This window comes from Danio rerio, chromosome 16 (assembly GCF_049306965.1).
Source record: "Danio rerio strain Tuebingen ecotype United States chromosome 16, GRCz12tu, whole genome shotgun sequence".
NCBI lineage: Eukaryota > Metazoa > Chordata > Actinopteri > Cypriniformes > Danionidae > Danio > Danio rerio.
Genome location: NC_133191.1, coordinates 9,455,001 through 9,480,178, shown reverse-complemented (window position 1 = coordinate 9,480,178; position 25,178 = coordinate 9,455,001). Strand labels below are relative to the sequence as shown.

At 41.7% G+C, this 25,178-nt stretch overlaps 1 protein-coding gene across 10 annotated transcripts in view; it reads right to left on the bottom strand.

The window, feature by feature from the left end:
- dnah5 (dynein, axonemal, heavy chain 5) overlaps positions 1-25,178 on the bottom strand; it is a 242,680-nt gene that overhangs the window by 157,904 nt on the left and 59,598 nt on the right. For 3 of the 10 annotated variants that reach the window (XM_073925786.1, XM_021466849.3, XM_073925792.1), the window contains 7 exons: positions 23,194-23,362; positions 15,201-15,446; positions 11,040-11,236; positions 7,397-7,490; positions 6,735-6,877; positions 4,006-4,207; positions 2,424-2,659 (listed from right to left, as the gene is read on the bottom strand). In XM_073925786.1, coding sequence (XP_073781887.1) covers positions 2,424-2,659; positions 4,006-4,207; positions 6,735-6,877; positions 7,397-7,490; positions 11,040-11,236; positions 15,201-15,446; positions 23,194-23,362 — 1,287 coding nt within the window. The remainder of the gene's footprint in view (positions 1-2,423; positions 2,660-4,005; positions 4,208-6,734; positions 6,878-7,396; positions 7,491-11,039; positions 11,237-15,200; positions 15,447-23,193; positions 23,363-25,178) is intronic. The other 7 variants (XM_073925787.1, XM_021466850.3, XM_073925793.1 and 4 more) reach the window with 3 other exon arrangements.

Sequence of the window (25,178 nt, the reverse complement as noted above, 5' to 3'; positions counted from 1 at the left end):
GGTTGGACCCCATTTTGCCTTCAGAACTGCCTTAATCCTTCGCGGCATAGATTCAACAATGTACTGGAAATATTTCTCCGAGATTTTGGTACATATTGACATGATAGCATTACACAGTTGCTGCAGATTTGCCATGATTTGAATCTCCCGTTCCACCACATCCCAAAGGTGCTCTATTGGATTGGTATCTGGTGATCCTAAACCAGTCTGAGATGATTTGCACTTTAAGAAATGGCTACAAAGATGAGTACACTGTGGTCATAAAAGGATGGACATGGTCAGCAACAGTACTTAGGTAAAGTTGTGGCGTTGAAACCATGTTGATTGGTACTAAAGGACCCAAAGTGTGACAAGAAAATGCCCCCAACACCATGACACCACCATCAGCAGCCTGAAACATTGATACAAGGCAAGATGGATCCATGCTTTCATGTTGTTGACACCAAATTCTGACCCTACCACCCGAATGTTGAAGCAAAAATCTCATCAGACCAGGCAGCTTTTTTCCAATCTTCTATTGTCCAATTTTGGTGAGCCTGTGTGAACTGCAACCTCAGTTTCCTGTTCTTAGCTGACAGGAGTGGTACCTAATGTGGTCTTTTGCTGCTGTAGCCCATCCGCCTCAAGGTTGGACGTGTTGTGCGTTCAGAGATGATCTTTTGCATACCTTGGCTGTAACGAATGGTTATTTAAGTTAGTGTGGCCATTCTATCAGTTTAAACCAATCTGGCCATTCTCCTCTGAACTCTGGCATCAACAAGGCATTTGCGCCCACAGAACTGCCACACACTGGATATTTTCTCTTTTTCGGACAATTCTCTGTAAACCCTAGAGATGATTGTGCGTGAAAATCCCTGTAGATCAGCAGTTTCTGAAATACTCCGACCAGCCCGTCTGACACAAAAACCATGCCACGTTCAAAGTCATTTAAATCAGCTTTCTTCTCCATTCTGATGCTCGGTATGTACTGCAGCAGATCATCTTGACCATGTATATATGCCTAAATGCATTAAGTTGCTGCCATGTGATTGGCTGATTAGAAATTTGTCTTGAGCAGTTGGACCTAATAAAGTGGCCGGTCAATGTATTTTTGCAGCTCTACTAATTGTAGGTAGACAAAAAAAAAAAGAAGCTGTGTAAAAATTTATTTTTGTGTTCTAGTGGATCAATCAGTTCAAACTAAGCACACCAGAAACAAATCTCACTTCACAAGCACAGGGATAGTTTACCCCAAAATAGGAATTCTGTCATCATTTACTCACCCTTTACTTGTTTCAAACTGTTTTGTCTTCTGTTAAACACAAACAAACATTTGTTTTACCTACTGTGGAAGTCAAAGGTTACAGATTAAGATGTCTTTCAATAATTTTCTTTAGTGTTCAACAGAAGAAAGAAACAAAAGTTTGAAACCTCTTTAAAGATTACAGTAAAACAAAAAAAAAAATTTTTGGTGAACTAACCCTTCAACTGATCCACAAGTATGGTCCAAATCTGAAAATACCACCTGAGGAATCTGAACAGTACACTTTAACTGAAATGACAACAAATTTCCGATACTATTAACAATGTCTGTGAGGCTTTTAAGCCAATAAGCTGACCTTGAGATTGAACTGCAACAGATCATCTTGACCATGTCTACATGCCTAAATGCATTGAGTTGCTGCCATGTGATTGGCTGATTAGAAATTTGCCTTAATGAGCAGTTTGACCTAATAAAGTGGCAGGTCAATGTATTTTTGCAGCTCTGGTCACCATTAACTGTAGGTACGCAAAAAAGAGCTGTGTAAAAATGTATTTTTGTGTTCTAGTGGATTAATCAGTTTAAATTAAGCACACCAGAATCTATGACAGGTGCATAGGAGAAAAGCATTATGTAAAAATGTGCAGAAAAAACAAAACAAATATTCCTGCACTTTCCCAGAGATGGGTTGCGGCTGGAAGGGCATCTGCTGCGTAAAAATGTGCTAAATAAGTTGGCGGTTCATTCCACTGTGGTGACCCCAGATTAATAAAGGGACTACGCCGACAAGAAAATAACTGAATGAATATTCCTGCACACTATCAATACTTGTTTAAAGATTTATAAAATGCATTATGTTACACATTTCATAAATCTTTGAGTAAGTATTGATGGAAATGTAATCCTGGACCACAAAACTAGGATCTTTTGTTGCATGGATATATTTTGGCAGTAGCCAAAAATACATTGTCTGGGACAAACTAATAGCTTATATACATACATATATATATATATATATATATATATATATATATATATATATATATATATATATATATATATATATATATATATATATATATATGTGTGTGTGTGTGTGTGTGTGTGTGTGTGTGTGTGTATATGGTCTTGGGTCACATTTAAAGCACTTTCTATGTATTACTGTCTTTTTAATTGTGAGTACCTCAATTGGGCCAACTTGAAAGTCTATAGAGATCTGGTGTTCTCTGATCTCTTTAAGCGTTGCCATGGCAATACGGATATCATCCAAGTCCTTAATCTGCCTGTTGAGCTTCTTGCTCGCCTCATCGATAAATGTGAAGATCTGTTCCATCTCCATGCGGTACTTCCTGTTGCAATACTGGCCAAAATCCACCATCCAGCTCTTGGTCTCGGAAGTAAGAGCCAACTTCAGATCCACTGTAGGTAGGTTCAACAAAACACATGAAGAGGCTAATTGTAGCTTAGATAATTAAAATATGGAACAATCATTTATTCAATATCAAGCATGTATGGGTGTAATTAAAGTAGCTTTAAACCCTCCCTTCTCCCCCTTGGCCCGTACTCATTGTTTTTTTTGCCTTCCGATTTAGAGCACGCTTACATCATTAATGATGCGACTGTTTAGTGTAACAGAAGAGAAGTGATCTAGCTCTATATAATGGAGATTGCTTTAGTTATATTGTTTTGTGTTATTTTAAGCCGTTTGATATGCAGTGACATGCAGTCAAATATTTTGTTGAACATCTCCACCACTTTTAATGCTTAGAAATGTTTGTGAAAATCATCGTGCTGTACGTATTAGGAGGTTTGCTGAAGGTGGCAGCTGACGTGCAGTGAGGGGTTTGTATGTTAAAAAAACTATGTTCATTGAAAAGTAAGAATGATTAATTAATTCATATAAAACCGTCCCTTGAAAGTGACGTAGCATCTTCAGTTTTAAGCTCAGGCAGGCTTTGCATGCTTTACATTACAAGCGTACCGCACCACAGGCCAACCAAACTGCACTCTGGCACACCTCTTCCAACCGGGCCAGGGCCTGCCAACCGAACTGTACCTGGAATTTGGAGCACTCACACTTGTCAAATGAACCAAGAAATGGGGGTCAGATGTGCCTGGGCACAGTTCAGATAGCCTAGTGTGAGTACACCCTGAAAAACTTTTCTACTGAATAAGAGATTATTATTCATTTTTAGGCAATTTAAGTTACTTAATAGAAAATTGCTTTAAATACAATAAATAAATTCAACAGTTCTGTTTAAATTGATTCAGAGAAGTAGAGAAATTGTTTTTTTTTTTGTTAAACAAATATATTTTGAAGAATAATCATATATTTCAACAAAAGAAGGTTTCATTTATCAAGATGATTGAACATGCTTAAAAAACAATTAATTGAGTTTGAAATGTATGATGATATACGCCATTACTGTGAAATGTTTTGTATTTTGATACATATGTTTTTAGACTCTAATTTTACATTTTCAAATTAATTTTAAAGGTCATGTCAGAATTTTAAGCAGTGTTGATTCGAGTAACTAAATTACTTAATGAGTAATTAAGTTATTTTACAAACAAAGTCATTCAAAAATATCTTAAATGCAATTTTAATGATGCGATTACTAATTATTTACTTTTTTAAAGTATAACTTCACACTGATTGATACAATCTTGCCTTTTCTATTATTAATTAACGCAACTCTTGAAAGTCTGCGAACCCCTTAGAACTTTTAACCCCTCCTGAATGTTTTTGTTAAGAGATGGCCTACCTGTATATAGTGCCAGAGCTCCTACTGAGATAAACTCAGGCTCTGCATTAATTTCTAGTTCCAGATCTCTGTAGTATAGGATCTGAGACTCGAATTCAGACAGAAAAGGGTTTCCCTGGATGAATTTCTGAATGGTTTCTTCTCGATCTTTCTTCCAGATGTGGTGATACATGCTAAAGCGCTCCAAAGCGTTCATTATTTCCTGTGAAAATATATGAAAAGTTTGATGCATGTTGTTTACCATAAAATTTCTGATAGTTACATTATCAACACAACCAAATGAAAAAGATTTAATGAGCAACAGATACAGTATTTGAACATGTCAAAAAAACATGCTTTTATTCACTTAAAATGATTAGGGGGAAACAAATTCAGGTTCAAAATATCTTTGAAGACAGTCTCTGTTTTGTGCTGTCAATTGCTAGAGAAAATCATTTCACCTCAGTCCTTAGTTGAACAAATGCACAGTATCACTTTGGAAGTCTATAGGTCAAGGTGTTCCAGAAGGTTTAAAAGAAGATATGTGCAACTTTTGCTGTGTCAATTATGATTCTGCAGAACCTGTTTTGCTATATAAAAGCTAAAGTTTGGTGAATAGACTTGTGGTTATACTTTAAACCACACATATATTGTACAGCGGATAAAATAAATATTAAAAATGTCACGATTTTTCACCGAAACAATTGTAATAAAAAGGTGCCGTTGTCTTATAACTTATAACTAATAGCCGGCAGCTAGCTCTCTGCAACTCTCACATGGTCGCCCACTGAAACTAAGCAGGGCTGCGCCTGGTCAGTACCTTGATGGGAGACCACATGGGAAGGCTAGGTTGCTGCTGGAAGTGCTGTTAGTGAGGCCAGCAGGGGGTGCTCAACCTGTGGTCTGTGTGGGTTGTAATGCCCCAGTATAATCACGGGGACTTTATACTGCTCAGTGAGTGCCGTCTTTTAGATGAGACGTAAAATCGTGGTCGTTAAAAATCACAGGATGTCCTTCAAAAAAAAGAGTAACCCCGGCATCCTGGCCAAATCTGCCCACTGGCCTCTGTCCATCATGGCCTCCTAACCATCTCCCATATCATAATTGGCATATCATCACTTGGTATCCTCTTCACCAATCAGCTGGTGTGTGGTCTGGCGCAAAATGGCTGCCGTCGCGTCATCCAGGTGGATGCTGCACACTGGTGGTGGATGAGGAGATTCTCCCCATTGTGTAAAGCGTTTTCAGAGCCCAGAAAAGTGCTATATAAATGTAAGGAATTATTATTATTATTATTATTATTATTATTATTATTATTATAACCTTCACCATTCTAAGCGACCATACATATAGGGTGCCCCCAGAGACATTATCAAACCCCCCCCCCCCACCCCCCCCACCCCTTCACATATATTCACGACCCAACCACCCACGCCCCACACCAGCCCCCTACACCTTCATTACCAGATGATGAAAATGAAACCAGGGTGGACACTTCAGCAAGACAATAGCCCCTTTCACACAGTGATACCGGAAAATATCTGGAAAATTTCCGGAACGACTTTACCGGTATATTCAAAAAAGCGCTGTTCACACAGGCGAGGACATTATGGAAATTTTACGGAAAAGAGCATTCACACATCCATTCCAAAATACCGGTAAATTCTGACATCATTCACCACAAATGAGCTTTAAACGGCTGCGCTTGTATTTGTAAACATTTGACTAAATTACAAACTCTGTGGATGATCAATATTGTGAACAACTTTCGCAGGATCATATTTGCATGTCGAGATGTTCATAATATGTGCGTGTGCAGGCGCTCACAGTCTGCTTCACAGGCACACACAAAGCTTGAAGGTAAACAAACAACGGCTTATCATAAGCATCTCATCGATGATTATTTACACAGTTGGCATTAAGAAGAACATATAAACGTGATCTGACTAACTTCTAGCAGCTAAATGTGTCTGGAAAAATATTCAAAGGCTTTTATTCTCACAAACCGCGCGGACGTAAATGCGTCTGACTGTTGTGACTGGCTAAAGCAGACGTCTCACGTCAGCACGTTCTAGACGTGCACGCGCTTATTACGGCAATCTTGCTTCTGCATTCACACAGCGCAGCATTCCGGCAAATTGCCGGTAATGTTACAACTTCTCTTTCCGGAAAAAAGCCAGAACGAATTTACCGGTATTTTCAAAAAGGACCTGTTCACACATACAACCTTTCCGGAAAATTGCCGGCAATTTTCCGGAAAGGTCTGTATGTGTGAAAGGGGCTAATGACCCCAAACGCAGCCAAGGAAACTCTCAACTCGATTTCAGAAAATAAAACAAAGCTGCTAGTATGGCTCAGCAAATCAGCTGACCTGAAGCTAATAAAACAATTAGAACTAAAGCTTTCATAGATGAGACACACAGAACCATCAAGACCTAAGCAATGAATGGAACTCTCCATACAAGAGTTGTCTTGAAGCTGTCGTTATCAAAAAAGCCTTATATACAAAGTATTAAATACATTCCAGTAGTTCAGTACTCTTTCCTTCTGTCATTCCATTGTTTTTACACATAACAAATTGTTCTGTATTAATTGTGTGTTTGGGATTTACCAAAATCTTGATAAATTTCCTGTTAACAGCTCCTTTATAAATATATTTACCTGCAAAAATCATGACACAAGTACTTATTTTACCCGCTGTACAAGCATACATGAATACATAAAAGTAAAACGAGTTTAAACAAGCAGACCTTCTTGGTGGAGTTGATGGATGTGCTAAGCACAGAGACCAGCTTGACAATCTCTTTGTTTTCTGAGATGCTTTTATGGTAGTTCTTGATTTGAAAAGGAATGGCCTGATTTGCAGATGCGGATATATCCGAGGTACTGCCTTCTGGAGAAACAACACATCCAAAAATGAGAAATCAAAGTCAATAAGCGAGCACAGAGACACTCAAATATCTCTAAAATAATCTTTTCAGTAATATATCTTTTTGCCTCAGATCAGCTGTATGAAGGACACTTTATCTCTAATCTATTTTAAGGGATGAAAGATTTACAGGCCGAGCTGCTTCATTACAGTAGACAGAGATATGTTGTTGTGATACTGCTGAGCTCAATCAATTTTGTGTCAGTTTTCTTTTTTTTCCTCAGAATGAGAGATGGAGAGAGAGTAAACGATGTGAATTATATTATTATTGTGACACAAATGACATATCGCCACTCACATCCATGGTTCTGCATCTATTTCTGTATTCCCTAGTATAATTTATCAAATGATTGGAGATCTACTTATCCTTAGACTGATTCAGTTTTCAACGATTATAAAGAAACATTTACTGGCCAAGGAGTTGTTAGTTCTTCATTTGCTCTGCTGAGCTGTGTAATTACAGAAGGTAAGGAAGAGTCGTACCGGCAAAGCTGTGATAGGTCGAATCAGCGTCTTCGGATTCACTCTCTTGGCTGTTCTGTTTCAAAGCAGCCATGCGTCGCTCACTCATTTTCCTCTGCGACAGCAAAAACATTCAAGCATGACATTTCGTATATATTAGACAAAAACTACATGTATTTGGTATGGAAAGTTCACATCAGTTCTAGAAAACACAATGGGCCCTATCATACACCCGGCGCAATGTGGCGCAAGGCGCAATAGTCTTTTGGTAGTTTCAGCTTGGCGCAAGAGTCGTTTTGAGGCGTTGCGCTATGCTGTTTATAAAGCAAATGCATTAGCGCTCATATGTGAGTACATAGGAGTTCTGGTCTAAAAAGGAAGGCGTTCTGAGGCGCACTGCTGGCCCATTGCTATTTTGAGAAACTATAATAGATTTTTCATTAGACCAAAACAAACCCGGTCTAAACTCCGGCACAGAGTTGCGCCTCGCTTACACACTGCTTAATACACACAAGAGAGCAATAGGCAAATATCCTTACATATGAAAAAATTTAAATATTAAGGATAAATATAGGATATAATAAGAATAGAAATAGGATATAAATATAAAGGATTAAAATATTACAAAACATATTATTTTCTAGCCTACATAAATATGAAAAACCACTGCTTTTATGTCTTATTTATCTCAAGAGTCTTTTCAGTTCATTCATAACAATTTGTTTTTTTGTATAATGTCATTATTATTAGCAGTATTATTTATTATATCCATATTTATATTTGTTTTATTAAAAACAAGCTTAGATTTGCCACTTGTCAGGTTTTAGACCATATGGGGCACAGCATGTGTTTTAGGATATAACTCAGGTTTTTGAGCACACTTGGTTATTGTTGTTAATTTATTCGTTTGCTGGAAATTAGAACTTAATTTAGAAATAGTTTTGAAACGAATATTTGCGCTTAACAAACACAATTAATTATTTATAGACTAATTGATGTCTGTGCGCAAAGGTTTCCCTATCCACGAGCGAAAGTGAAAGTAGATCCATTATCTCTCATTCTCACGCAGTAGATGCTCTGTTTAACAGTTTTCTGTAAAAAAAAAAATAAAAACTGTTAACTGTTTGCTAGTGAAATGCTCAGATTTTCCATTTAGACTTACTTTGCGTCCTGTGAATAGCGAATGCGCTCTTGGCGCGACACAGCTGGCTCTTAAAGGGAATGGGAGATGAGACTCTAATTGGTTTATTCTCAAAACACACCTATAACTCATTAAGAAAATAAACTCAATCCTTTTAGACCATGCGCCACGGCGCAAAGCAGATTTTCCCGTCCTTAAATTAGCAAAAATGCGTTCTGACACGCCCTGAAAGTGTTTGCGCCCTGCGTTTTGCGCTCTGCACATGGACCCTCAAAATAGAGCCCAATAATTATAAAGTATATAAATAAAATGTGATTCAAATATTAGGTACACTCAACGTCCTTTCAAAGAAAGTCACTCGGCGGCCATCTTTAAAATAGACAATATGCTCAGGAATTCTGTTTGAATGGAGAAATATTAAATTCTCCAAAACTGTTTGGCAAGCTTATTATTACATTTCATATTTTTGAATCGCCAATAAAGTTAAACAACCGTTTCTTAAACATCCGAATCAAACAAAATCTGCATTTTTTCAGGTTGCCCAGACTATGCGCACTCAAAGTGAATTACAACATCATCCTCATTTATGGTTGTGTTCTACATTATCATCCTCGCCCAATCACAATGGTCTTCTGTAGTAATTCCCAAGATGGTCTTGATGGCAAATCTTTTCACAAAATGACCGCAGCCTCTTTATTTACAAGTTTGTCGGCATCTGAGTAATTTCTGTCATGTAAAGTGCATTTGACGGGACGGACTGTAGCTAGCAATTGCTTCAAACAGATTACATAAACAAAGAGCATTTGTTTTCAAGTGTAGTTGGTTCATTTCAAAGTAGCGATGTCAAGCTTTATGTGAATATATTTCTCTATATGTCTGTGAAGCAAGTATTCGTGGAGATTTCAGTGCATTTGCTAAACCCCAGAGGATTCATAAAAAAAATCGGATGTCTGGTATGAGCCCTTGCCCCAGAGAATCATCAGACTATAGCGATCGATGATTGACTCCTGTACTAGAAGGCAGAGCTTTATTCGCCATATTGACTGTTACACTTTTCCCCATTCAAACCTATGCCAATGATATGTCTTGTGTATTAGACCTTTTTTGAGAAGACTGTTGTGATGTGTTTAATGGTGACCAGCATCCTAAATCCTTGAAAGTTTTATTAATATTTGATTTTTTTCTTTTAATGTAAAAACATTTATGTGTCTTTATTTATGTATTGAATCCTCTTTGCATCAAATTACAAAAATAACAAATTACCGCTTATGAAACTTGTTTCCAATGCAGCATCTATGGGGCAGAACCAACACAGGCTCATTCTGAAAACGTAGTCCCGCGAACGTTTCTGGAGACTGCTAATTATGTAGCCGGAGGTACGTATGGCCGCATTTCAATTTTTAAAGCGAACGCTACGGGGGGGTATGACGCTGTTCCTTTTGGCGCTTACCGGCGGACCGCTTACCTCCGTGTGGAGGGCTTTCCCGCTGTGGTTCAGAGTGAAGTCGACTCCAAAAAAAACTAGAAACCGAACACGACTACCAATATCAGTCTCACTTTATTTATTTTTTTCTGAAAGTCTTGATAATACCATTGTTAAGTTATTCTTTCATTATTTCAGCAAATAGGTTTGTAAAATATGATTTGTTGAATTTTTCCATTCACTTTGCTCTCAGCTTACCCAACTATGTAGACTTAAGCTGCTAAGAAACCCAAAAATGTGAAAAGGGTCCATAGTCTTTGGTACACTATAGGCAGTGGTGTAAAGTATGGATTACACATATTCAAATCACTGTAACTGTGTAGATTTTCTCAGGAATTGTAATTTAGTAAGTAGTTTAATTTATGTATTTTACTGAAGTACTTTTCCAGTGCTTTATCAGTATTTTACCCACACTATTTTTCCCCAACCTGCAGTCACTATTTTTTTTGTTCTTGTCTATGGTGATTGCCCAAGTAGAATAATCAGTCCGTTGACATCAAGACATGGATGCTTTACAAATGCAGCAAACATGTACAGTGTGGAAGCAATGAAAGTATCCTAAATCATCATACATAACAACCAAGAGACGATAAAGATGAAGGATGTTTACTGTTTGATGACTGAAATCAAGAAATGGCCATAAACAGTAACTAAATGCACTACAGAATGTTACGTTTTCAAACACATGCACAAATGACATGTATTCTATCAGTGTTGCAGAACTGCTGGACACTCTTGTTAGTCAAGGTTCAAAGTGCACAATATGCTTCACATATCGCCATAGCTAGAATTTTGCCTTTTACTGCAGGTTACTTTACAGTTAGTTTACAGTTACTATAGGTTAGATTTCACTCAGCATGTAAAGTTTGTCACCTCAAATGTAGGTAAATATATTAATGTAATGTGTTCTCAATTTAATCTCACATTTTAATTAATAGTCCTTGAATAGGAAATAATTTAACTTACACTTAAACACCCATAAAAAGTGAATGAATGCAGGGTCATACTTCTTATCTAAATGAGGGATTGAAGACACACACCTTGGAAATTCTCTCTTTGCTCCACTGACCAACTCCTTTACTGACGCTGACCACATAGTCCACAGCTCTGTTCAAGGCATGCTGAACTTCATCAAGTCCTGGAACCATAATGATGTTGGGGATGGCTAAACACACTCCTGCCCGAAAGATGGGTTGTGGCCCGCTTCCCTTCTGGCGACTGGGGGAGTCTGCTTCTGCTGCATGATAATTTACATTTAATAGAAACAAGTTAAAGTTGACCAATTAAAAGAAGTTTCACAAACTAATTTCGAGAGGAGCACGTGATATGATTGACTGCAGCTGGCCAGTCATCTACACTTATTGGCTAGCCAATCGGATTGATCCAAACTCACTATAAGTAACCAAGCTAAGAACTACTCCCTTATCTTCGTTTTCCGAAGAAACCCCCCATCCATCCCTTCTCCTCCTTTCCTCTTTTGCTGAGGGGAGCTCTCGAGAACACCTGACCTCGTACTCCCCTCGCATGCTTTATGGACCTGGCGGAGCTTTATAGTCCTGGACTCACCTATCTCCGAGCTCAGGGTTCTCTCCCGGGACAGCATGCCAAACCTGCTAACTTGCTAACAAGTTGTCAAACAGTATCTAAGTGTGAACTCTTGAAACCAGTATATGGAGCTAACCTGCATAACCTAAGAGGCTAAATTCTCTCATTGAGACATTACATTTAATAGAAACAAGTTAAAGTTGACCCATTAAATCATTATATAGAGCTTTGTGTTTGGCAAATTGACCACATTAAGAGTCAGCACAAACATTCTTTGTTAACACTGTTTTAACTTTTAGTAAAAGTACATAGTCAGTGGAATGAATGAAAAAAATCAGCAATGAAAAGGTTCAAAGCATTGCAATTGCCACAGTTATTTTGTTGCATATATATAATAGTTGCAAGCAGTGTTGTAGAAGTAACTTTATATAAAGTAAATATTATTGTTGTGTGTTACTTGAAAAAATGAAGAAGAAGAAAAAATACTAAATGTGTTACAATATACTTAGTTAATTATTAATGAATGTAATGGATTACACTACTTATTCATCTACTATAAATATAATAAAGTTAAAGTCAAAATGATTAGTCCTCCTATTTTTGAAATATTTCCTAAGTGGCCTTCCTAAATTTTCACAGTATTTCCTATTAAATTTCTCTGATGGATAAATTGTTGGATAAATATAATATACAGTTGAAGTCAGAACTATTAGCCCCCCTTTGATTTTTTTATATATTTCCCAAATGATGTTTAACAGAGCAGGGAAATTATCACAGTATGTCTGATAATATTTTTTTCTTAAGGAGAAAGTGTTATTTGTTTTATTTTTGAAATAAAAAAATAAAAAAAACATTTTAAGGTCAAAATTATTAGCCCCCTTAAGCATTTTTTTCCAATTATCCAAAGAACAAACCATCATTATACAATAACTTTCCTAACTAGTTATTATAGTTAATCCTTTAAATGTCACTTTAAGCTGTATAGAAGTGTCTTGAAAAATATCTAGTAAAATATTATTTACTACCATCATGGCAATGATAAAATAAATCAGTTATTAGAAATGAGTTATTAAAACTATTATGTTTAGAAATGTGTTGAAAAAATCTGCTCTCCGTTAAACAGAAATGGAATTTGGGAAAAAATAAACAGGGGGGCTAATAACTTAGAGGGGCTAATAATTCTGACTTCAACTATATATAATTGCATACCACTGATACTACAATCTGGCAAACTGAATACTAGCATCTTGCAAAATAACTAGTAACATATTATGCACTGTTATCATGGCAAAGACAAATGAATTACTTTATAGAAATTAATCATTAAACTGTCACAATTTAAACGTGCTTGTTTTTTAAAATCTGTTAATAAGCACTTGGGAAAAGTTTTTTTAAAAGAATAAACCTTTTACAGATGTACTATTAATTTATAAACACTATTTTGACAAAGTTAAGGTTCTTTTATACTAGATTTGAAATGTGAATAAACCTCGGGCTGAATGAAATGTACAAGTTGCATTTCACACATTCACAGTTTTTATCATGGTCCCCACAGTTCATGGAATTTCCAGATTATCATGGCATTTTAAAAGGTCTATTCAAGACCTTTCAGGGAATTTATATACTGTATATTTTCATACAAGTTCTGGAATATCGGGGTATTTTCAAAATCTGAGGTAAATTATCCACTGTTTTTCTCATAGAGACTGTTAAAGTTCTGCAAAATCATATTCAAGCTAAAAGCATTTAAATAGTATGCAAAGCACAACAGTGTCTTGTTTTTCTGTTTATTATCGGTCATGGAAATTCAGATTTTTAGTCAGTAAAAGTGAGGGAATTTGATAAGACCGTTTTATATATTTTAGGGATACACTCAAAAAAATTTTTTTTTGCTGCTTTGCTCAAACTTCTTATTTAAAATGAGCTGAACTAACACAATTCATGAGTTTTTTAGACAACTTAATTGTTTTACGTTCAATCCACTTAAACAATTAGGTTATCCTAATCCAGTGGTCCCCAATCCCCCGGCTGCAGACCGGTACCGGTCCGTGGATCAATTGGTACCAGGCTGCACAAGAACTCATTAATTATTTCAGTTTTATTTATTAACAGTCTAATCAATTTTTATTTTGGAAAATGACAGAATTCTTTCGGCTATAGCTCGGTCACTTGAATGCCAAAATTTAACCCACAAGTTTGCAAAATAAGTATAAAGCAGACGTCTTTGGAAAGTTTCTTTGTTTAGGAGAAAAGGCCCAGTAAAGAATCCACGAAGCCAAGGAATGATTCTGCTACCCATTTGTCAACAAATCAGGTAAATCCAGCACATCTGTGCAAGAAGATCAACTGCTGTAGAACGAAAATGACAGCGGCCTTAGGGGCTGTTCACATATCATGCTTTTCTGCCCACAAAGTTGTTATTTTCAGTGGCATATAGAGAGCATATTATTTCCAATGGCATAATGGGAGCGACGAGCACAAGCGACGCGCGCAAGCCATGTGACGCGCTCACGCCTTCCAGGTGCACCCAGTTGAAAACATCTTAAATTTTTTTAGAATGCCATGAGCGCAAAGCAAGTCTTGTGACAAGAACTGACCAAATCAATTCAGCCTTATACTTCGTATGAGCCGCAGTAAAATTGTAAATCGTTGACCAATCTGCAATCATAAAAGGGTTAGGGACCACTGACTTAAACGATTTGTGTTATGACAGCACGAATGAATTGTGTAAAAACATCTTTTTGACAGGTTTGTACAAATAAGATAAATAAATACATCCTCACATTTAAGCTACATGTAGAACTAAAGTAGGTATCTACATCTGAACTTATGCTCCTTTCAGTATGGGGAAAGGACATTACTTTTTCTGACTTGAATTACTTTTCTAAACTGAATTACTTTTCTAATAACGTAACTCAGATGTTTTCTTGTGGATAAAAAAGTAAAGTGTAACTTCACTAGTTACTTCAGAAAGTAATCTGATTTCATAACTTATGTTACTTGTAATACATTACCACCCAAGAATCATTGTAAAAAATAATATTACAAAAAGTGAAACATTACCTGCTTTGTATTTTTGTAGGAAACACAGTTTAGATCTGTTTAGGGTAAGAGGTGTGTGAGGGGTGAATGTTTTACCATCACAACAAAAGTTTTTATGCTATGTTAACTTATTTCAATAAGTTAACTACAACTATTCGTTATCCGTTTTAAGTTATACAGTGTTTTACCTAATATTTTAGTCGGTTTGACTGCTGTAAGTTGAAATGACTAGAAAAGATAATTTGATTCAACTAAACAAATGAAGGCAGTAAGTTTTTTTTTTACACTGTTTGTTTGTAGGAATTCTCCTATCAGATGGAAATAATGTGTTATTTACAGCATGGTTGAGGGGAGATAATTTTGCTCAAACAATTATCATCTGCTCTGCTTGTCGGCAACCCTAATTTATGCTGCTCTTGGTAGATTGCATTGATCATTATGCAAATGAGCTGGCTGCATCTGTGTTCTTTAAATTAACATTGTCAGTAAATCACAAGCAGAACTTTCCGCTTCCATCAGAGCTTTCATTGGGCTGCAGTCTTGTGCTGATTTGCACTGTTTAATAATCTGACCCTAATTTAACACAAGGCATAAACACAAGTGATAACACAAACCCAGAAAGTGCATCAGCGATGACGCGTGGATTCGCTTGCGTAGAGTCTCCAGGGTGTTACGTGTGAGCCGCAGTAACGCATCCACATTCCGATGATTAAAGTGAGACAGGAGCTCCCTTGCTTCCTCCTCCATCACCTTCATCAGATCCAACTTTTTCTTCTTTCGCAGTAATGGAGAAGATGGTCCAAGGCTTGGGGCCATAGTGCTGCGTGAGAAAAGACGGCCCTCTGATTTACATTCCTCCTCTGTTTGGATAAATAAAACAGAACATGATGAAACTGATCATGCAGTGTTGCTTAATCAATCATTAGAGAGGGAAACGGGAGGAAAACGAAAACCAAGCAATTTGAGTAATATAAGAATATGCTATGCTTTAAAAAAGCCCTATTATTTTTAACAACATAATTGTAGTTTTAAGGCCCTATCATGGACCCGGCGCAATGTGGTGCAAGACGCGACGCATTAATTATTTGCTAGTTTCAGCTTGGCGCAAGAGTTGTTTTGAGGTGTTGCGCCACGCTTTTTAAATAGCAAATGCATTTGCGCTTATATGTGCGTCCATAGGCTTTCTGGTCTAAAAAGGAAGGCATTCTGAGGCGCATTGCTGGTGCGTTGCTATTTTGAGAGAATATAATAGATTTTTTAATAGACCAAAACAAACCCGGTCTATAGTCCAGTGCAGAGTTGCGCCTCGCTTACACACTGCTTAATACACACAAGATGTAGAGCAATAGCCAAATATCGTTACATATGAAAAATAATTAAATATTAAGGGTATATAGGATATAATAAGGATATACATAGAATATAAATATAAAGGATTCAAATATTACAAAACATATTATTTTCACGCCTACATAAATATGACAAATCACTGCTTTTATGCCTTCTTCATCTCGGGAGGCTTTTTCAGTTCATTCAATTTGCTTTTGTATAATGTTATTATTATTAGCAGTATTATTTATTATATCCATATATATATTTGTTTTATTAAAAACAAGCTTAGATTTGCCCACCTGTCAGGTTTTAGACCATATGGGGCACAGCATGTGTATTGGGATATAACTCAGTATTTTGGACACACTTCATTATTAGAACTGAATTTAGAAATAGGTTTGAAACAAATATTTGCGCTTAACAAACTAAATTAATTATTTATAGGCTAATTGATGTCTGTGCCCACAAGGTTTCCCTATCCACGAGAGCGAAAGTGAAAGTTATTAATTTATCTCTCATTCTCGCACTGCAGATGCTCTGTTCAACTGTATTCTTGCTAGTGAAATGCTCAGTTTTTCCACTTACTTTACGTCATGTAAATAGCAAATGTGCCATGGCGCAAGGCAACTGGCACTTAAAGGGAATGGGAGGTGAGACTCTGATTGGTTTATTCTCAAAACGCACCTATAACTCATTAAGAAAATAAACTCAACCTTTTAAGACCATGCGCCACGGTGCAAAGCGGATTTTTCCATCCTTAAAATAGCAAAAGTGGATTCTGACAGGCCCTGAAAGCGTTTGCGCTCTGCACATGGACCGTCAAAATGGAGCCCTTAATGTTCATGGTTATACAGTCAAGCCGAAATTATTCATATTCAGTTATTCATTATTACATATATAAAATTATTCGTTTCAAAATTATCAGACAAACATTCTGTATGGTTCTTGAATCTGATTGGCTGATATGCATACTATCCAATTTTTCATTTGATGAAATTAATTATTCACTAAATGAAGAAAAATTCATTGAAAACTGGACTGACACAGTTTCAGTTCACTAGAACGTTCGAGGTTACTAAAGTAACCCTTCGTTCCCCGAGGAGGGGAACGGAAGCACTATAAGTGGATTTGATTGTAAAATCCACGCATTGGGGAGGTTCGGTTCAGAAGCTACTCGTCTGAAAGAGTATTGAACGGGCCAATTAAGAATGAATTGGCAGCGCAAGCCTGCGCAGGTGAGCGGCATAAGCAATCAACTGAGTATATAAGCTCACCTGGCGCCAGCAGACGCTATCCTTTTTAAGCTGAAGAGACTTTCAACAGCTAAGGGACAGTCATTATGGCGACGGAGTATAGTGCTTCCGAAGGGTTACTTTAGTAACCTCGAACGTTCCCCTTCGGGGGGAACTTCAGCACTATAAGTGGATTTGATTGTAAAATCCACGCATTGGGAGCCCATTGAAAGCGCCATAATGACTGCACCTTACCAACACCCCCGATGAGGAGATAGTCAAGCAAGCGTGACGCACCCACATCATGGGGGGCGCGGTCCTCCAACGTGTCCCTGGCCCTAATTTATCCTACTTCAACAGAAGTTTTACGGATTTATATATATTTTTTTGGGAAGTCGTGAGCATCTAGATAATTCTAGGAAAATACGACAGTACGTTGGGAAGCGTGCAATCCCGATAGGGAGGACGCTGCGGAGGCCATCCGTTACCCAAAGGGGGATAGATGGCAGAATTTACATATGGACTAGCCCTAAAAAGGGGGAGTACGCATAGCAAAAGAGTGGTTAGCGGGGAGGGAAGACACGGGTCCGCCCAGGGGGGGACTTAACCGTGGCTGAATAAGCATATGGGATCGCCTAGTGGGGACCACGCATAGCAGGCACCTTTACCCAAAACGCGGGCTGACCAGCGGGCAGACCTACAACGTAGTGGGCCAGCAAGTGACTCCTCCGCTGAGTCAGTGCTGGGGGCCACGGAGGAATCTGCAGGGCTCACCTGACGGGGAACTTTACTGACAGATAAAAAGGCGCACGTATCTCCGTGTTAGGGAAAATGGCGCAGCAAGAGTGTTTCAACACCCTACCGAATTGTTTCCTCAATCACCAAGGGTTACCTAATACCCTTGAGGAAACCGGCTCCACTCGCAGATTGTAAAACCTTGCAAATGTGTTGGGTGTCACCCAGCCCGCAGCTCTACAGATGTCTGTTAGAGGGGCGCCGCGTGCGCGCGCTCGAGAGGATGCGAAGCTCCGAGTGGAGTGCGCACGCGCTCTCGGGGGACGCGGCTCATCTCGGCTCTGATAGTGAAAGAAGGCATCCACAATCTAGTGGGAACTTATTTCGGTACGGCACTTCCCTGCTGCCGACCGCTATAACAGACGAAGAGCTGCTCAGATGATCTAAACTGGACAATAAATAAGGGCTGGGTCTGCCTCCTCCGAGGGCAGCGCTTGCAGGCTCACTACCTCGTATTAAAACGGAGTGGTAGGAACCTTGGGCACATATCGCGGGCGGGGTCTCATACGTGAGAGAAGCCAGCCCAATTACAGGCACGAGTCACTGACCGAAAAATGCCTCCGGGTCCCCGACCCTCTGATCGATATCAACGCGACCAGCAGAGCTGTCTTCAGGGACAGAAATATACTGAGTCGAGGATCGAAGGGATCTGACGCGGCTTGTGTAGCGAGGGCGAGATCCTAAGAGGGCATGAGAGGGGGCGGGGTGGATTAATTCGCTTAACGCCCCTGAGGAACCGGATGATGAGGTTATGCGTTCCCACGGTGCTGCCAGCCACCGCGTTATGAGAGCGGAGATGGCAGCCACGTAACCTTGAGTGTGGAGGGCGACAGCCTGCTCTCCAGCTTCTCTCGGCGTAAAGAAAGCACAACGCTGATCTGGCAAATTACGGGGGTCTTCTCAGCGAGAGACACACCATTCAGTGAATAGACTTCACGTCAGGGCATAGGCGCGCTCGGGGAGGGGGCTCTAGCCCGAGTGACGGTATTAGCCACCGCAATCGGAGGTTACCTAAGTCTTCCTCGCGTCTAAAAATCTCCAAAGATCGGCGAGGGTGCCAGGTGGTGCCCTGTCCCTGAGAGAGTAGGTGCTCTCTCGAAGGGACTGCCAGGGGAGGGCTATCGCGAGGGAGAGCTCTGACATCCAGGTCCGGTTGAGCCAGAGGGGCGCAACCAGCAACCTGTTCCTCGTCCTCCCTGACCATGCACAGTAACTGCGCGAGCAGGCTCACTGGGGGAAACGCGTATTGCGCGTGCCCCGAGGCCAGCTGTAAGCCAGTGCATCCGTGCCGAGAGCGCTCGGTCAGGGAAAGAACAACTGGCAATGAGCGATCTTGGGGGAAGCAACAGATCGATCTGGGCTTCCCCGAATCGCGCCCATATCAGCTGAACAGACTCGGGGTGGAGTCTCCATGCTCCAGGACGCAAGGCTGCCGTGAGAGCGCATCGGCTGCACGGTTGAGCTTGCCTGAATATGAATGGCGTGCAGCGATTTCAGCCGCGGATGACTCCAGAGGAGCAGACGGCGGGCGAGCTGAGACATGCGGCGAGAGCGCATACCCCCTATACGGCTGATATACGCCACCGCCGCCGTACTGTCCGTCCTGACCAGCACGTGTTGCCGCTCCAGCACCGGAAAAAAACGGTGGAGAGCGAGGAACACTGCCAACAGCTCCAGGCGATATGCCAATGCAACTGGGTACCTTTCCACAGGTCCGCAGCCGCATGCCCGCAACGCACAGCCCCCCAGCCCGTGTTGGAAGCGTCTGCTGAAACGACAACAAGACTGGACGCCTGTTCTAGAGACACCCAGGCCTGTAGGAACGAGGGGTCGCTCCAAGGGCTGAGGGCGCGGCGACACAGCGCAGTAACAGAGACTCGGTGTGCGCGCGCGTGCCATGCGCGTCTGGGGACTCGATCGTGAAGCCAGTGCTGAAGTGGTCTCATATAGAATAATCCGAGCGGCATGAAGCGGCTGCGGATGCCATATGCCCCAGGAGCCTCTGAAATAGTTTCAGTGGGACCACTATTTTACTGTCGAGCTCTCTCAGACAGTACAGCATCAGCTGAGCGCGCTCTCCGGAGAGGCGCGCTGCCATGGTGACCGAGTCCAGCTCCAGCCCGAGAGAAGAGATCCTCTGCACGGGGGCGAGTTTGCTCTTTTCTCGGTTGACCTGAAACCCCCACAGGTGGAAGTGCCAGAGCACTTTGTCTCTGCGCATAATCAACTCTGTGCATAATCAAAAGAGAGGGCAAATTCAGCCAGTCGTAAAGAAATTGAGTATGCAGATGCCCGCGAGCCGAAGGGGCGCTGAGGCACCCTCCGCGGGCTTGGTGAGGACCCGCGGAGACAGAGAGAGCCCGAAGGGGAGGGCTTTGTATTGCCAAGCTCGACCTTCAAACGCAAACCGCAGAAACTGTCGGTGGCGAGGAAGAGTGGAGACATGGAAATACGCGTCCATCAGGTCTAATGCTGCAGACCAACCCAGAGGACGAACGCACCGGAGGATGCGCTTCTGCGTGAGCATTCTGAACGGCAGCTTGTGCAGGCAGCGGTTCAAAACGCGCAGATCTAGGATTGGCCGTAACCCACCGCTCTTTTTGGGCACGATGAAGCGTGGGCTGTAAAACCCGCTCTCCATCTCGGCTGGAGGGAGCGGCTCGATTGCATCCTTCGCCAGGAGGACAGCAATCTCCTCTCGCAAGACAGGGGCGGACAGGGGGCTGACCCTGGTGAATACACACCCGTGACTTGGGGGGCCGTTTCGCGAACTGAATCGCATAGCCGAGTCTGATTGTGCGTATGAGCCACCGCGAAGAGCTGGCCCGCGCTAACCAGGCAGGCAGAGCTCTCGCTAATGGACTCATCGCTACAATCGCTGACGTACCAGCAGTGGGGCAGCGCGGAGTGGGTGTGCTGATCCGGGAAGCTCGCGGGTCCCACGGAAAAGCTGGAGGTAAGATATTTGCTCTCACTCCAAACCCGAGCTCCGGAGGGGAGGCTCGAGGGGTGGGAGAAAGGAGACCGTCCTCCCAGCGCTCATGAGCCACTGGCGAAACGCACCGAATCTGCAAGCTAGAAAGCATAGCGTCCCAGACTGGCAGATTTCGGGCTGTCACATCTGGGGAAGTGAAAAGTGCCCTTTCATAATGTTTTCATGGCAGTAAAAAGTGCCGTTGGAAATGGGGCCCCGCCCTCCAGCGGGGAAAGAGCAAGTTCCCTCTTCTCCAGATGGCCTGTCCCAGGGGCGCTTCGCGGTCCGTTGCCGGACTTAGCGGCGTTCTGGGCAGGGGGGCTGCCTGCTTCCGAGGTGCCCGACGCGCTCGCTTCGCCGAAGGCGTGTGCGGGGGCGGAGCAGCTCTCGTAGGCGGGCGCCTTCGGCGAGGAGCAGGTATGAATGGCACGGCGGGCGGAGCGGGCTACGGACCGCCGATAAGACATCACCCACCAACTGCTCTCTCACCGCCTTGAATTCCTGGGTGAATTCACAGACAGTGTCGCCGAACCTGGCTGGGGATATGGGGAAGTCAAGAAAGCAGACTTTGTCGACTTTGCGCATATCAGCCAGGGGTGGCGCTCCTGGACCACTAATGTGGACATCGTCCTCCCCAACGCACACGCAGCGGACTCAGTAGTCCGAAGAGCTAAGTCGGCGGCGGTGCGAAGCTCGTAAGCCTGGGTTGGACCCACCCTCGTGCAGCTCGGCCAACGCCTGCGCTTGGTAGCGCTGGTAGGTGGCTATCGCATGCAAGGCGGAAGCAGCCTGGCCCGCAGCTATGTAAGCTCTAGCTCCGAGGGAGGTAGATAACTTACAGGCTTTGGATGGGAGACGAGGCGAACCCGCCAAGAAGAGGCGCCGCGCGGATTTACCTCCATCGCGCACTCAACCTGAGGAATCGCCACATACCCCCTGGCTGTTTCACCGTCAAGAGTGGTTAGGGTGGAGGAACACGCAGCACGAGCAGAAAAAAGTGCTTTACAAGACCGCGTGAGCCTACTGTGCACCTCCGGGAAGAAGGGAACGCCCCTCTAGTCGGTCCGGCCGCGGAGCTGGGGGATAAACCATCTCCAACCCACGGCCGAAGCAGCCCGGGAAAGCACGGCTAACATGTCCGTTTCAGGATCCGTAGTGACAGCGCTCACCAGCCCGAAGGGGGCGAGCGGGTCTGGATCATCATCGGACAATGAAAGCCCACCCTCCGATGCCGCGGTGGACATCTGGTCTCCGGTGTCATCGGGCGTAAGGGCTACCATCTGTTAGACGGATCGCTTCCCCCGCCCGAAGCTTGGATGGAGCGCTTAGAGGAGCGGGAGGTCCGCGGGCCCGTGGGCGACGGATTATCTCTCGCTGAAACCCTCAGATCTGCCCGAGTGCCCGCTGCAGAGCAGGGGACAACTGGGGTGGTTCGCCCTTTTGCAAAGGCTAACCGCGATCTTGCGCAACAGTCATGGCATCGCAATGACGACATGATCTGCCCGCGAGCAGCGCATTAACATGCTGGACCCCCAGACATGTAACGCAGTGCCCGCGCCCATCATCCGAGGACAGGAAACCACCGCATCCAGAAACGCACAGTCGGAGCGCCGTCCTGATAAGGACGTGCTGCACGACTGTGTTGCTCTTTCTGTGAAGTTTGCAACTTTATACGCACCGCTCTGGAGGACCGGACCCAAAGAACGCCAGGCAAGGGAGAAACCCAGCTCGACCGTCTGCCACTGCGTGTACACACTCTGGACCGGGAGAATGCTCTCGTTCGCTCAGAATCGCTGGTCACAGCAGGAGGAACCCTCATCGACTCGATCAGAAAGTCTCTGAAGCGAAAAGGATAGCGTCTGCTGGCGCCAGGTGAGCTTATATACTCAGTTGATTGCTTATGCCGCTCACCTGCGCAGGCTTGCGCTGCCAATTCATTCTTAATTGGCCCGTTCAATACTCTTTCAGACGAGTAGCTTCTGAACCGAACCTCCCCAATGCGTGGATTTTACAATCAAATCCACTTATAGTGCTGAAGTTCCCCCCGAAGGGGAACTTCAATGTTAATCTACTTTTACATTACACTTTACACTATAAAAGCACTATAGACATAAAGATGAATTAAATTAAATAACAATGTGAGGTAGAAAAATTTAGTTTTTACATGGACTTTAAAATATGTCTGTGTACAATCTGTGAATTAGTATGGCAAAAAAAATGTTAATTATAGATCTTTTCTGGTGCCAACTGCAGAAGATGCACAACAGCTCTTACCATCGCTCTCCATCTGTTCCACTTTGCTCTCTGTCCTGCTGTCATCACGGTTTCTGTCGTCCTCTTCCTTCTGCTCCAACTCCAGCAGCATGTTAATCAGCTCATTGGCTGCCTCCTCCACCAATGAGCTTTTGGTATGCAGCATTTGGGCTCCTTTGATGCAAAGCTCCTAAAATGAGAAATAAATTAGACGAGCACGATCGGATTGATTAATGACTCATTTAGAACTTTGACGGTCTGGTCACAAAATTGGATTTGTAAAAGTCGTCATAGCAAAGTGGCAGCAGTAATAAGGCCTCAAAAATGAAGCAGAAATTAACATGAAGCCATTGATCAACGCACACGCATGCAGTACATATTTTAACAGCAGAATATTTCAGATGTTCTTGCTTGAAAGGCAAGGACAAATTCACTGTCATGCAAGCACATTTTAGCATTAGCAAGGATCAGTGAGCTTCTTTTCACCACTTCTAATGTGTTCAGAGTTATTATACACTTAAAAAATAGAAGTGACCTCAACAGCAAATGATTTTTTTTTTTAATTCATTCATTTATTCATTTTCTTGTTGGCTTAGTCCCTTTATTAATCCGGGGTTGCCCCAGCGGAATGAACCACCAACTTATCCAGCAAGTTTTTACACAGCAGATGCCCTTCCAGCTGCAACCCATCTCTGGGAAACATCCACACACTTATTCACACACACACATTTATACACTATGGATAATATAGCCTACCCAATTCACCTGTACCACATGTCTATGGACTGTGGGGATAACCGGAGCACCCGGAGGAAACCCATGTGAAGGCAGGGAGAACATGCAAACTCCACACAGAAACACCAACTGAGCCGAGGTTCGAACCAGCGACCATCTTGCTGTGAGGCGCAAGCACTACCTACTGCGCCACTGCCTGGCCACTTTTTTTTTTTTTTTAAATGGTACAGTAAAAATCCATAACCTGGTTAACAATAAGTTTGCTTTATATATATATAGTGAATAACTGTAAATTGACTTTCCCATAATTCCCTCCATGAAATTCAACTTTTCCAATATAGTAAACATTTAATAAACAATAAAGAACAAATAAACTAACAATATGCAACATTAGTATAGGTATTTCTCCGAAATTGCGCTTAGGTATACTTAAATTATACAAACAAAAAAAGTCTTGTACACTTGTTCATAGAAATATACTTAAAGTGCACTTATTTTACCCCTTTTTCAAGATTTAAGATACGTCTTTTTTGTCTCCAGAACGTGTCTATAAAGATTTTATTTCAAAACACCCATCAGATTATTTATTATACCTTTTAGAATATTGGAATTTTCTGCTATCAACACTAATGTATGTAGCTTTTTTTTGTTGTCTGTGCCTTTAATGCTAGTTCTCCCCGCCCACTAGGGTTGGTATCATCATCATGTGAAAAGCGGGGAGGGGGTTTGGGGGCGTTTGACAAAGTGCGTGCGACGTTTCTATAGAGCGAGGAGGGATCCGGGGGTGAGAAGGGTGCATGACTTATTTGAGGACCGGGAGGAAGACGCGCGATTTCCGGGAGATTATCACTCGTTTGCGGGCATTATGAGTCCTGCAAATGCATAAAGACTCCCAGAATCTCCGGGAGATTTGGGATGTCTGAATATCAGGTTTAACTAGATTATTAAAGTTCGTCGAGACAAACTTTAGGCTGGCTTGAGAAAGTCTGTTGGAAATAGTTTGTTTAATTTACACAGTTTTAAAAAGTATGAAACGATAGATAGATAGATAGATAGATAGATAGATAGATAGATAGATAGATAGATAGATAGATAGATAGATAGATAGATAGATAGATAGATAGATAGATAGATTAAAGCAGTTTATAGATAGATAGATAGATAGATAGATAGATAGATAGATAGATAGATAGATAGATAGATAGATAGATAGATAGATAGATAGATAGATAGATAGATAGATAGATAGATAGATAGATAGATAGATAGAT